The sequence below is a fragment of the Haliaeetus leucocephalus genome, unplaced genomic scaffold, assembly GCF_000737465.1.
Source record: "Haliaeetus leucocephalus isolate CR32 unplaced genomic scaffold, Haliaeetus_leucocephalus-4.0 Scaffold284, whole genome shotgun sequence".
Taxonomy (NCBI): domain Eukaryota; kingdom Metazoa; phylum Chordata; class Aves; order Accipitriformes; family Accipitridae; genus Haliaeetus; species Haliaeetus leucocephalus.
The window spans coordinates 7,032,041-7,046,924 of record NW_010972720.1 but is presented as its reverse complement, the minus strand read 5'-3'; the positions used below and the strand labels follow the sequence as shown (position 1 = coordinate 7,046,924).

General features: G+C 41.6%; 1 protein-coding gene across 4 annotated transcripts in view; it reads right to left on the bottom strand.

Annotated features, from left to right (window-relative positions):
• SNX25 (sorting nexin 25) overlaps positions 1–14,884 on the bottom strand; it is a 79,089-nt gene that overhangs the window by 24,561 nt on the left and 39,644 nt on the right. For all 4 annotated transcript variants that reach the window (XM_010570010.1, XM_010570011.1, XM_010570012.1 and 1 more), the window contains exons 8-9: positions 6,132–6,263; positions 3,930–4,205 (exon numbers count right to left, since the gene is read on the bottom strand). In XM_010570010.1, the coding sequence (XP_010568312.1) occupies positions 3,930–4,205; positions 6,132–6,263 (408 nt within the window). The remainder of the gene's footprint in view (positions 1–3,929; positions 4,206–6,131; positions 6,264–14,884) is intronic.

Genomic DNA, 14,884 nt, shown 5'->3' with positions numbered 1-14,884 from the left:
CCAACCATCAGATCCAACGTGAAACGTAGGTCTGTTAAAAAAAACAAAAAACCAAACAAACAAACAAAAAAAAACCAAAACCAAAAACACAGCCAAAAAAAACCCCCAACAACAGACAAAGCCTCATTACAATTTACACTACAGCTCTTTGGCAACTCTTGCCAACTCTGTAAAATGACCTTCAAGCTAAGGCTTTAGTATAAATGAGAGGAAGAATCAAAGTTTATTTTAAAAGCAACAACAGCTTAGTAGTCATGATCAATTTTCAGAGCCAGATGGAAAAGCAAATACTTAGCTCTGAGCTGAAAGGTAACAAGATGGGGGGGACACGGGGACGACAGGAACAAACCCAGAAGAAACCACAGTTCTGACAAACAGTCCTGCCTCCCACAAACCCTCACAAAACAGATTTATCAGCCTGCAAAACAATCTAAACCAAGTCCTTTCTCTTCATAAACAGATTTTACCACTGTTTTTAGAAGCATTAATAAAAATGTGTTAAAAGCACATATGCATTACCCTAAACTCATAAATCATTTTCTTATATTCATCCAGACAAACGAATAGCTTTTTCCACCTTGTGTACTACAGGCATGCAAAAAAATAGAAAACTTCACACCTTTCAGTGACATCCTCTTTAACACCTTTTGGCATTTGCCTCAGCCTCCCCATTCTTACTGTGCTTCCCCAAATAGGCATGAAGACCTTGAGATCCAGCAAACGCAGCACTGTGATGTTACCATTGCCACGTTCAAAGATCTTTGAGGTCTGCTTATGACTGAGTGTATCTAAATTTATCTGTGGGAAGCTATAAATCTAATCTCATGAATGAGAGTTCTGTGCTATTTAATTATGTTCCCACTAAGTAAGCTGAATCTTTATATAATTAACAAAAAGCTAACAGAAGGAAGTCTCATACTCTACTAAATTCTGAGTTTTAGATGAGACAGTCTTACTGTAAATTCTGCAGTACTTTATATCTTAGTAAAAAAAACTCTGAGAAGAGATACAGTAGCAACGATAATTAATCTCCTTAGTGTGATCCACATAAGGGAGGGTAACAACATGCAGAAGTCAGGAGTTCTAGGCTAAGAAATCCATGCCCTTTTCCAGTTCCACATTTGCCTGCTATGTGGCTAACTAAATAACATTAGCTCTATACCCCATCCTTTCTTCTGTCTATTCTGCATGAACTGTCAACTCCTCAGGTCAGAGACTACCTGCAAGCATGTGTACAGAGCTCAGCTCATGGAAGCTTGTTGTTGTCTCCTGGCACTACAGTAATACAAATAATAATAGTTAACAATGCTGGGTGTTATTCCAAACTCTATTGAACAGAACCATAAAATAAGAAACCTTGTACTTGTTGGGAAGCACAGAGGTCAAAAAGAATAAAAAAATGCTATTTTCAACACTGACGAATTAAAAGACTTTTCACACGAAGTTTGGTTCTAGTAATGAAAGGATTGCAATTAGTTACAAGTCAGTAAGGCTCTGCTCCCAGAGGTAGGCCACGTGATTTCTCTGTCGTTAACGCTTCAGAAGCTTACAGCAAAAACCACTTCTGAATCACTAGGTTTATCACAAAAATGCTAGAATTACAAGATAACAAGTTACCTGTATTCAAATTATCAAATAAACAACCAACACACTCAAAGCTGAGATCATAAAGGATTGTGCTGTTTTCCCCGATTGCTAAACTGATAATGACTTTCATTTCTGTGAGTGCTGCAGAACAGAGACTTTGGGCTTATTTTAGCAATCTGACACACGCACCAGTCCCTCTTTCCTCAAAGTGCTGAATGTAGGCACTGCTTCCTTCTATATTTTTACATCTACTCATGACTTCTTAAAGGACGTTTGTCCAAGGAGCGAAAAGCGATGACAGATTGGAAGGAAGAAGAAAGAGCTTGTTCCATGTGCAGCAGAATCAGCAGTCTGGCCTCACCCCAATTCCTACCTTCTGATTTTTTTTTCTCATGTTTAATCAGGGCTCGCCCTTTTGTCCTCCCCTCCATGAGGATACTAGATGGCTTTTTACCTATCCAGCTGTAACAGTGAAATTTACAGAAAATTAACATAGGGAACTCCCACAGTGCCCCAGGAAGTGAGGATGTAGACCTCCAAAACCCAAACTAAACCAAAACCAATTAGTATTTGCTAACTGTATGGATCCCTCCAGAAACACCAGATTTTTCAGCTGTGGCTTCCCATACATGGGGAGGAAAAAACCCCAAACCTATTAGCCAGTAGTGCATTTTCACCAACATCTGAAAGATCACTGGAAGCTTCAGAAAGAAGAATTTATAATTTATTTTCACCTCAAAGACCCTGAAGAATGGCACAGAGCCATAAGGATTGATCTATCAGAGAGATGCTCTAGCAGTATATGCAACTTCATACTTAATTAGCTTTAAAAATGCAAAAAACTTTAACCATATTAGCAAACTTGGCAATATATTAGTCTTCAAGGTTTCACAGCAGACACAGCCTTCAAATCTGGCACATACATATCCCAAGGACTCAGAGGAAGGACAGATGATGCTGAAGTCAAAAATCTAATTTTTCAGCAGCTAGAGTAAATGTTATCTGACAGAGGACAGCTAGCCCTAAAATGTTGTGTCAGTTTTCTTAGAGAAATGGTTATCTCTGTTCGACTCTGAATAAAATACATGAAGAGATTAAAAAGCACAATGTTTAATACTTAGAAAGTTCTGGACAAAACCAGTAACAGCCTTTTCTCAAAGTCCCAATGACTGCACAAGGACAGAAAGTCTTTGAAGTACCTACCACCCTCAACAAATAGCTGAGTTAGCAGCAAGCAAAGTAGAAAACGCGTCTTGAATCTTTTATCAAGGAAAAGAATACAGGGAGAAACAAACAATGAAAAATTCAGCAAGCTCTAAAAGTTCATATTGGAAGTTATTAACTTACAACAGCTCATCTCTGCAGATTTGCTGATATGAGGACTACAGAGACTATAATAGCTCACCTACAGAAATGAAAATCATATTTAAGCAGTAAATACAAAAGTCTTAGGTTCTGGAAAAATTGTTTCTAAACGGCAGAATGGAGATCAGCACCTCTGAATTCTGCTTCTTATTTGTCCATTTAGATCCAGTTTTAGACAAACTATTACACTTCATTGTGTTCTGAGCACGTTCACATGTAAAATGAAGATATCCATGCTGATCTGAAGCAGCAGCCTGACTGAAAGATGCTCACTAGTCTGAGATGCTCTTGTCAAAATGTTCTTAGATAAATGTAACACAAGTTCCCCCGACATGACCGATTTAGAGAACCCACTGAAAAAACCTGCCCCAAGAGAGCTGCTGTTAGGTTACTGCTTATGACATTCTGAATGATCTGTTTTAGTATTTTCCAGTTCTAGTGTTATTTTAGTCAGTTTTATCTTCCAACATAGCCTATTAGTTTATTTAATAAATAATAAAAAGGCATTAAGATTATAATTTTTCATTACTTTTCCTCCTCTTCTGTGCAATTTTTAATACCTATTTAGTCCCTAGGAAATGCACAGGGGACAGGGACAGACAATGTCTAGACTGATGTTTCAGTGCTATTTCCTTCATCAAAAAGCAGAGCAGCTGAGCTCATGAGGTATGTTTTGCATTCTCTAAGGGGCATAATGAAAGCTACGGAACACAAAAGGCTTGGAAATCTGTAATACCTACTGTAACTAATTTAAAGTTTAAGTAGTCAGTCATTTTGTACCATTTTGTTTCAATGAGCTTGTAAACATACCAGGTTTATCTGATGAAACTACAAGAGTGATGACATTTATAAATACATCAGAAAAAAAAGAAAGGTAGTCCAAAGCTCAAGGACAGGAGATGCGACTATATGCTTTACTCAGGATTGTCTTCAGATCACCTTAAATAACAGTGAAAGAAATTGTCCATGTGACTCACCACTTCATCTTTGTCCTCCGGAGTTAGCTGAGCAGAACTTCTTTCCTCTTCCTTCTTGACTGATCTCTCATATAAATCACTGACAATGAACGAGGGGTAGTATCTGTCCTTTAGAGTTTCGTAAACATCTGCCTGAATTCTGTAGAATACTTCAATGCCTTTATTTCCCACAAGACTTTGCTGTATTTCTTTATAAAGGGATTTTTCCACAGGTATATCTCTGCTTTCCACAAAAAAATTCTGATAAATTTCACTCACCAGTTGAGGTATTTCAGCCTAGGCAAGAGAGAGGGCGAGGGAGAGAGGGAGAAGAGAATAATGAACAAATTTTAAAAATATCATGATGACTCAGGATCCAGGTGCATAATTTGAAGGATGATCAAGCTAATTTCACACCAGATGTATGAGAACACATCTGTGAATCTCTTACTGAGATCAAGCACTCTCCCTGTGCACCTATGCTAAGCAGTCAATTTCACAAGATAAATATCAGTATTTTCTAAGTGAAGAAACAGCTGTGGTCTAAAATTACCATAGCTTCCACACCCACTGTTTTTAAAAGTATGCTCCAAAAGCTGGTATTAAAAGGAGAAAGTGCTAGAGCAACACTGTGGTCACCATTTTAAGTTCAGATTGTAGAGTTCAGCTGTATCAGCTCTCCTGCCTTCTGCTGGATAGGATCAACTCACTTTATACATGACTATGATTAATTTTTGAGGGGGAAAAGAAAGGAAAAAAAAAAAGAAAGAAAAAAGAAAAGGAAGAAGAAAAGGAAGAGATATCTACCAGTACAGAAGGCCAGGTATTTCCACTGAGCACAGAACAGCAGACAGGATTGAACTTTACAGTAATGAACAGGAAAGAGAAGAAGTGATGCAGCACAGCCCATGATCGTCTCCCCAAACTGACCCAAATTAAAAAGATTTTATCCACTCCCTTAGTATGGCACAGCGTGCTTGCCTGCCTCATGTGACAATATCACAGCCACATGGCTGCAGGATGCTACCTTTTTTGTAATCAAAGCGCTGACATTTATGTTCCATGGAGCAACAGGAGCACAGTACATTAGAATCTCTTTAAAAAAAATGGGAAGTCTTGAATAAAGGCACTATACATATTGTTTTGAAAGCAAGGACAGAAATCACAGCTGAAAGGTCATTAAATGATTTATAGCACCTTTTCCAATCACGAGCAGTTTGCAAATCAAAACTGACTTATACAACTCTCTTCACACTGCCTGACAAACCCTTTTTATGAACACTTTCTAGCCTGAGTTGGTTGTTAGCATTTATACAGACTGTATTAATGGCTCACTACTCACGCTCTACAATTTGCCACTTTGGTTACAGGATGTTATTTCTGTTTTCCAAATGACTAGAATCTTTTTACATAGGAGAAAACTTTTTATTCACTGTAATTTATTAAACTGATACTTAATAATGAAATTCGTAATTCATGCTAGTGTGAATCCTGAATGTTTAAAACACTCTCCCCCAAAAACCCACCCCACTGCTCACAAACAGCAAAGTTGGCCTTTACATTCTTGCTGTGCACCATTGCTCCAGGACACTTCTTGCAACTTTAAGTGGTATTTCCTATCCCTGTTTCAGGGTTCTCGTTCCTACTTTATTTTAGCACAGATTACAATATAGCGTTGCTTCTTCCCTCCAGCAGTAGTGTAGCATTCCTGGAGAAACTTCGCTGCTTACATAGCAACAGAACATGGAGAGGAAGGGGTCTTTTGAAGCAAAATCTCGCTTTCAAAAGGATTTTAAAAACATATATACACAAATTTTCATGGTTTTGGATTGAATGGGCTACCTCTAATTGGCAAAATAACAAGTTTATGTACAGACTATCAAACTGTAACATAGTTTTAAGTTTCACATGAGCTGATACAACTAAAGCCAATATATTACGGCAAGTTTTTTCTCTGGTGGAAGGGGAGATAATTCTACTACTTTTGCATATCAGGTATCCTTTTTACAGGTCATGTTGCTACGCAAAACAACAGTCCACAATTTTTAATTGCCATATTATCCTCAAACATTGACATGAAGTAGTAAAAAAACCTAAATTGCTTAGCATCCATCCTATACTATTATTTTGAAAACATAAATGCAAAGACATTTCCTAACATCAAGATCACAAGCAGAGATTCCCATTAATGTACAAGCTGCATGGACTTGCAATTTCTTCCACCTTGTTAGCATTCTTCAGATACTCCACAGACTCCCAAAGACCGATCAAAGCCATCTTGTCCATCCTTTCCATGTAGATTCGGAAGTGCTCTCGGTATGAAGGGTTGGCCAAAATTTCTTCAAACTGAAGAATCTGAAGAAAGGAAAACTAAGAGTAAAACCCAGGAAAATACCTAACTAGCTTCTCTCCAACCCTTATGGGGAAAATCTTTTCACTTGACGTGTCCACAGAGCACCATGCATCCCACAAACACGTGTACTAGATTCAACTGCACTGACCTTCTACAGTAATAGTTTTGATTCATTTAAAAAAAAAAAAAAAAATTAGTTGTAAGTATTTAGAAGATAAATGCATCTATGCTTCTACCAGATAGAAAATGTTTCCACATGTTTTCTGTCCAGGAGGTAAGACTACATTTCAAAGGACTAAGATGGCATTTCAAGTCATACATTAAATACTATTGCCAAAAATTTAACTTCCAATGTTTCCACCAGGCAGAGGAGCCAAGCTGAAAGCTAACTGATCTATTCTTTGCTTGATTCAAAGAGTAACATCAGCAGTTTCCACACCACAGGCCACAGAGCTTTGAGATGTATCTCAATTATTCCCAGGGTCAGAGAAAGATGGAGTGTAGTTCTTTACCCTGGCAGTTAGGGCATTTGGTGGCCAGTTCCCATTAACTGAGTGTTACTGAAAAGCATCTATCAGAAATGCAGCCAGGAAAGAGTATGGGCTGTGATACAGTGCTCAGGACTCTTCCCAGATGAGAGTGGAGGGTGTACGTCAAACAGAAAAGGAAATGAAACACAGATGTCCCACACCCAAGCAGATGCTGCAGCCATTAAGCTGTTGGATTAAAAAGCCATTATTGCTTCCTCATCCTGCACTATTCTTCTAAATCCAGGCCTTCTCTTTGAGACAAACACCTGAAAACAAAACACCTCCTTGACAAAATGAACAGATCTTCCCATGTTCAACAAAATGAACCACTTTGGCTTTCTTTGAAAAACAGGACCAATTTTCAACACCCTATCAAAACCAAACACCCCTTCTTCTCCAACTTTTCAGTCTAGCAGCTGAATGAGTTTTCATGTAGCTCATTTAGTGCCATTACTTATATCACCAGGAATCCAAATACATCGGAGTGGTCTTGATCTCTTGCTTTGTACTTCACAGACACCAACCAACCCACAATTTTTCCTTTGAAAAGAAAAGCAGGTCCTTAGAGCACTGGGGCTAATGAATCTTAGCTTCCTATGACTTTGCATTTTATAGCAAAGATAATTTGGTACAGAGCAAGATGTGAATTCCAGCAGAGCCTAAGGAATTAAAAATTTCTCTAATATGGGTTTTCTGATACCTAATAATAATACAATACAGCTCATGTATCAGCATCTCTCTCTCTCTCTGGTAAGACCATATAGTTTCCTAAACCTAGTACCTGTGAGACTCTACCACCAATTTACATTTAGGAAAAACGGTTTGCTGGACTCAAGCTGTATGGGAGGAAACCACATACACATGCATGTACACAATTACTAGCACAAGTCACTTCCTAATTAACCAAGCTAGAGCAGGCTCTTTAAAAACTGTAGCCACCTATGTTTTGTCTGAAACAGCTCCCCAAAATTTGGGCAGTGTTTAAGTAAATTGTGTTTGTCTCAGCTTAAATGCTCATTTTCATCTTCAAAGTTCCTCAGTGAGAGTCATGTGCCATTCCTCTCTTCATCCTTTACCATACCAGTATCTTCTGGACATGGCTTGCTCTTAGCTTCAGAGCTATTCAGGTATATGAACATAAACTTCTGCCTTTCAGAATTCACTCTATAATCCTCATTGAACAGCACAGAGAGGCAGGCTTGCTGAAGCTAGGCTTATTACAGAAATGGTGATCAGACTGTCAAAGAGAAGAACACAGAGCTGACAACTCAAAGGCCAGTCTGTGGTTTAGCCTCATTGCTGAGCATCTTCATAATTTCTATTCAATCATTTTATCAAGGACACTGATTTAAAATACAAGCAGAAGAGTGTCTTCCAGCCTCTTGAGCAGAGATCTTGATCATCTCCAGGACTGTCAGCTCTGTAAATGATAGCAGACACCAGGTGCCCACCAAGGCCACTTTATCAACCACCCCTCAGTTGGACAGAAGAGAGAAAACGTAACAAAAGGCTCATGGGTCAAGACAAGGACAGGGAGAGATCACTTACCAGTTATGGTCATGGGCAAAACAGACTTGATTTTGGGAAAATTAACTTATTACCAATCAAATCAGAGTAGGATAATGAGAAGTAAAACCAAATCTTAAAACATCTTCCCCCCACCCCTCCCTCCTTCCTGGGCTCAACTTCACTCCTGGTTTTCTCTACCTCCTCCCTGCCAGCAGTGCAGGGGGACAGGGAATGGGGGTTGCAGTCAGTTCATCACACATTGTCTCTGCTGCTCCTTCCTCCTCAGGGCAGGACTCATCACACTCTTCCCCTGCTTCAGCATGGGGTCCCTCCCACGGCAGAGAGTCCTCCACAAACTTCTCCAACGTGGGTCCTTCCCATGGGCTGCAGTTCTTCATGAACTGCTCCAGCATGGGTCTCTTCCACGGGCTGCAGTCCTTCAGGCACAGACTGCTCCAGCGTGGGTCCCCCATGGGGTCACAAGTCCTGCCAGAAAACCTGCTCCAGCCTGAGCTCCTCTCTCCACAGATCCACAGGTCCTGCCAGGAGCCTGATCCAGTGTGGGCTTCCCATGGGGTCACAGCCTCCTTCGGGCATCCACCTGCTCCGGTGTGGGGTCCTCCCCGGGCTCCAGGTGGATATCTGCTCCACCGTGGACCTCCATGGGCTGCAGGGGGACAGCCTGCCTCACCATGGTCTTCACCACGGGCTGCAGGGGAATCTCTGCTCCAGCGCCTGGAGCATCTCCTCCCCCTCCTTCTTCACTGACCTTGGTGTCCGCAGGGTTGTTTCTCTGACACGTTCTCACTCCTCTCTCTGGCTGAAGGCTTTTTTTTTTTCGGGGGGCGGGGGGGGAGGGTGTCCCCCTTCTTAAATACGTGATCCCAGAGGTACTACCACCATCACTGATGGGCTTGGCCTTGGCCAGTGGTGGGTCCGTCTTGGAGCCAGCTGGCATTGGCTCTGTCAGACATGGGGGAAACTTAAAGCAGCTTCTCACAGAAGCCCCCCCGTAGCCCCCTGGCTACCAAAACCTTGCCACACAAACTCAATAGAAGAGGTAACAAATCACAATGTGGAGCATGTGCCATCACTTCTTGAGCAAGAGGTCACCTTGGTCTCTATGTCTCTATTATCCAAGGTATCCCCACACAGACTGCCAGCAAGGAGGGTAAGTAACAAACATCCCCTCTCAAAAGTAATAGTGGGTAAGTGCTGCTGTCTTGCCAGGAGCAAGACAACTGCAACTATCCCTCTCACCTAACAAAGTGCCCACTGCACAGGTGCCCCATGGTAATTAAATAATGGGGCCTAATAATGCTGTTACACAAACCTCCTAATAGTTAGCTTGTAAACTGAAATACGTTAACGAAATATATTAATGGACAGAAAAGCCTATTTAAACTTCTCTTGCAGAAGTGAGACCTCAATTTTTTTTTTAGGTTTTTGTTTGTTAAAGGTTTGACTATCCTGGAGTTATTAAATTCATTACAAACACGGTACTATAAGCATTATTAAGACTTCAATGACAACAATGATGGACAATACAGGGTTTTAGGTTTGAGGTGATAAATTATCATAAGATGCATGCAATCCAGGAAGTATTCTAGGGAGGATCCTTCCTTGTCCGATTTAAAGAACGAGACTCTGCAGTTATTTGTAATCCTCAGCAAAAGATCATTTTATGACTCAGTATCACCACGGATTAGAGTACAAAGCTCTAAGCTATGTTGGCACATATGCACGCATTAGGGCAAGTGTACACCCTCAAATCTAATATCCAGTTAGCAGATGTAATCTTAGAATTATCAGCCTCAACAGCAAGCCTTCAAGTCCTTTTAACTCAAGAGCAGCTTCCAGGTTCAGAACAACCAGCAGCTTTACTGATGCTATATCAATTCTCTACTCCCAACAGGAAAGTAGCTAATATACCACAGCTGACCACAGGCTCTGTCAAAGACTAGGAAGGGGGTTAGATTTTTATTTTTTTTCCAAGCAGGGTGCTTTAACCAGCATCCCTAGAGTATGCACACAGAATAGCCTTGCTCCTGGCCCTACAAAGCAGAGACCTGGTCTTGGCAAGTCCCTAAAGATAGTCACAATCTCTCTCTGGAGGAACATAAAACAACTACTTAATTTGGAAGGGCCTGTATAGGCACCAGACACAGCATAGATGCACTGTACTGTATTTCTTTGCAACACACCAGGATCCCATTTGCTACAACCACATTGGCCTATAATGGATAACCACAATAAAGCTGGTAACAGCACTGCAGATCTGTCATGGTTTAACCCCAGCCAGCAACTAAGCACCACACAGCTGCTCACTCACTTCCCCCCACCCAGTGGGATGGGGGAGAGAATCGGGAAAAGAAGTAAAACTCATCAGTTGAGATAAGAATAGTTTAATAGAACAGAAAAGACGAAACTAACAAATGACAGTGATAATACTAATAAAATGACAACAGTAATAATAAAAGGATTGGAATATACAAATGATGCACAGTGCAATTGCTCACCACCCGCCGATCGATGCCCAGTTAGTCCCCGAGCAACGATCCCCTGCCCCCACTCCCCGCAGTTCATATACTGGGCATGACGTCCCATGGTATGGAACACCCCTTTGGCCACTTTGGGTCAGCTGCCCTGGCTGTGTCCCCTCCCAACTTCTTGTGCCCCTCCAGCCTTCTTGCTGGCTGGGCATGAGAAGCTGAAAAATCCTTGACTTTAGACTAAACACTACTGAGCAACAACTGAAAACATCAGTGTTATCAACATTCTTCTCATACTGAACTCAAAACATAGCACTATGCCAGCTACTAGGAAGACAATTAACTCTATTCCAGCTGAAACCCGGACAAGATCATGGGTGGGGTGAACAGAATTAAGGTCAGTAGTGGAGGTTTTCTGCTGGGATGATGGCAAACAGTCAGACTGCAGGACTTGTTTTCATTTGGTGTTGTTTTTCGTATGTTTGTTGGGGTTTTTTTTGTAGAAGACAGGAATAAAAGGAATGTAAAAAAAACCAAACTAGAAAAATGTGTCTTTCTCCAAGCTGCATTTTAAAAACCCTTAACTTATGCTTTGTCTGTACACTGACTAAAATTAAAGCATACATTCCTTCTATTACTTTTTTTTAAAAAGAGGCAAGTCATCAGAAGGCTATCTTTGTCATATACAGCAGTAGCTGAACCAAATGCAATAACACCTATCAGGAAGTATATGCTCATAAGGTACCTGGCATTCCACTGCACATAAACTAATGGATAAATCCCTGCCTTGAGACTCACATGTTCACGAACATAATTCTGTCATAAGACACCCCATCTTCACGCAACAGAGGAACAACAACTGAAGCTCACTTTCTTTATTTCTCCAAATTCTGTACCATGAGGTATCCTGACATAACGTGATGTCACTACCTGAAGCTCAGAAATCACAGTGAAAAATCTGATCAGTCACCAGCTAAATCACAGATTTAGCATCTATCCACAGATGTGGTAGAAGCAAGGTCTTCTGCAGGATTTCAACTTAGTCCTCATCGGTAGGATTATTAACATGAACTGCCTGTGCCTCAAAATACACTCAGGTGGTTTCCTTGCTATTGCATAGCTACTCAAGGATCAGATCCCCAGAGCTCCTCCTACCACCTGTGGTTCACTATACAGCTCCACTAAGGAGATGCTGTGACTCCACACATCAAATCTCACAGATGTGGTGATGAGGCGTGTTCTGCTGAACACAACAGATCAAACAAATGGTTTGCTGAATAAACACAGACAACAAGAACTCAATGAATTACTGCAGTACTGTGCAGGTACAGTTTCTAAGAAAAAGGACTAAAACTGCACTGACCATAAGCAGATTAGAAGAGATGCTTCATATATAACACTAATTCAAACTGCATTTTCTCTGAAAGCAAATCTAACACCCAGGGCAGAGTACAAATCATTATCAGAGCTAATGACGAAATTCAGATTCAGAGAGTAGCTGGTGTTGGTTTGTTTGCTTGCTTATAAACATCTGATTACAATTCACACATTCAGGATTTCCCTAGAGAACCTGGATTCCGGATAATGAGGTGAGTGAAACATGTGCAAAGTCTATACAGTCCCATGACTGTTATGTATTTATCAAACAGAAAACTGACACTGTTTTACAATTAGCTTCTGCTGTGAAAAGGAAAAAAAAAAAGTATTTCAAAGTACCTAATTTTTGTTTCTTAAATCTGTAAGAGGAAAACATTGACAGCTCCAAATAATCCATCTCCACGTTTAAGCCCATAATCAGAACACACATTAAAGACTTTTACCAGCAATGCTTTTACCCCCCTACTACTGCGGAAAAGAGAAAGCCTTCTGTAGGATGCAGAAGTAAAGCCAAAATACAAGTTTAGGTCACTAGTCAATTTGTTCTTTGTTCAACTAGTACCAAAAATTCCCCAAAGTTAAGAATCTATTCAAACTTCTGTATTACACTTGCATAAAACAGTAATTCAAAACACCATCAGTAAATGCCCCTTTCTGACCTTTTTCATGCAAGTTGAAGAAAGGAAGGCAAACTTCCCATTCCTTCTACACAGGCTAGTTTTTCTGCAGGTGTTGTGGTTTAACCCCAGCCAGCAACTAAGCACCACACAGCTGCTGGCTCACTCACACACACCCCCTGCCCAGTGGGATGGGGGAGAGACTGGAATGTGAGAGGAACCCCTCTGCAGACACCAAGGTCAGTGAAGAAGGAGGGGGAGGAGGTGTGCCGGAGGAGGGGATGCCTCTGCAGCCCAAGGAGGTGAGCAGTGGAGCAGATGCCCACCTGCAGCCTGTGGAGGACCCCATGCCAGAGCACGTGGATGCCCCCCAAAGATGGCTGTGACGCCATGGAAAAGCCTGCGCTGGAGCAGTCTGTGCCTGAAGGACTGCAGCCCATGGAAGGGACCCACGCTGGAGCAGCTCATGGAGGGCTGTCTCCCATGGGAGGGACCCCGTGCTAGAGCAGGGGAAGAGTGTGAGGAGTCCTGCCCCTGAGGAGGAAGGAGCGGCAGAGACAACGTGTGATAAACTGACCACAACCCCCATTCCCCATCCCCCTGCACCGCTGGCAGTTTTACTTCTCGCTATGCTGTTTTGATTTGATTGGTAACAAATTAAATTGATTTTGTCTTTTTCCCCAAGTCAAGTCTGTTTTGCCTGTGACCATAACTGGTGAGTGATCCCTCCCTGTCCTTGTCTTGACCTATGAGCCTTTTGTTATATTTTCTCCTCCCCATCCCACAGGGGCTGGCGGAGTGGGGAGGGAGTGAGCGAGCAGCCTCATGGTGCTTTGTTGCCAGCTGGGCCTAAACCACGACACAGAGTCTACAGAGAAATTGTGGACCACCAGCAGTGACATACCAACATTAGCTTACCTACTAAATCCCAAACGCCTTTCCCTTTTCCTTAAAAAAAGCCTTAAGTGTTCAGTCAATATTGCCCACATAGGAGGGGCTGGCATCCAAAATAGCACCAGCTGCCTTGAAGTAAGAACCCAGACTGAAGCTACCACAGTGCAGGAAGAGGATGGGAGGAAACAACAGTGAAGAGAGTCCTCTTCCTCAGCCAAGCCCTTGGCATTTTTCTGTGCTCAGAAGAGAATGGCGTGGCCTCTCTCATCCAGCCTCCCTCAGCCTCTTTCCTGGCAACAGAGAGTTGCAGGCAACAAGAGAGAAACAGTTTTCCCATTTTCCATGCTGACATGGGTGTGGAGGGGTTCTAGGGCTTCTTCACAGAAATACATCAAAAGTTTAGAAGCAGAGTAGCCCTGGGTCCCGTTGTTTCCACCATTACTACAACAAATGCCCCTGCAAGGAGTCTTTATTCCTACTAACAGTACCATTAACTCAATATGGTGCTGCTCATGGGTATATTTGCAAGATATAACCCTGGGTCAGCAGCTCCCACCAAAAATCCATCAGGTTATATTAACAACAGGAAGTCCTTTAATTACAATAATATTATATTTTATTATATTTCTGCCCAATCCCTGCACTTATCCAGTGCAGCTTCACCACTTGACCCCATTCCTGAATAATCTTATGTTGCCATGTATCTACACTGGAAAGCCCATAACATCTCAGCAGGCACCGAAAGCAGCATCAGTGGCTCATGCAGTGCTGCCACATGCTTCCCTCTTTCCTTTTCTCCTTGGCACCCCTCACTACACCCAACTTCAGGAAGCAGATCAGGACTGTCTTGGCACAATCTATGACACACCATCTGAAATCATGCTTTAAGGATGAGTGGGGGCTAGGGAATTGCTCTCTTTCAGACCTTACTCAAGAAAGACAAAACACAAATAGCAAGAACCATTTCTGCATTATGCAACTTTTTTCTTACATGCCACTAAGTTATAATCATTCCAGGGAAATAACGAAAATTAAAGGTCTCTGCATGAAGAGATAATTTCCCTTGTACCTACAATGAAAAAGATAGAATCTTCTTTCTAATTTGAATACATCAGTTACTGTGCTTTCCCCAAAGGGGACAGAGTAGATTACACAAAGTCACCAAACTTAAAGTTTAGCAAGGATAAGTAGCCATGATTGTATT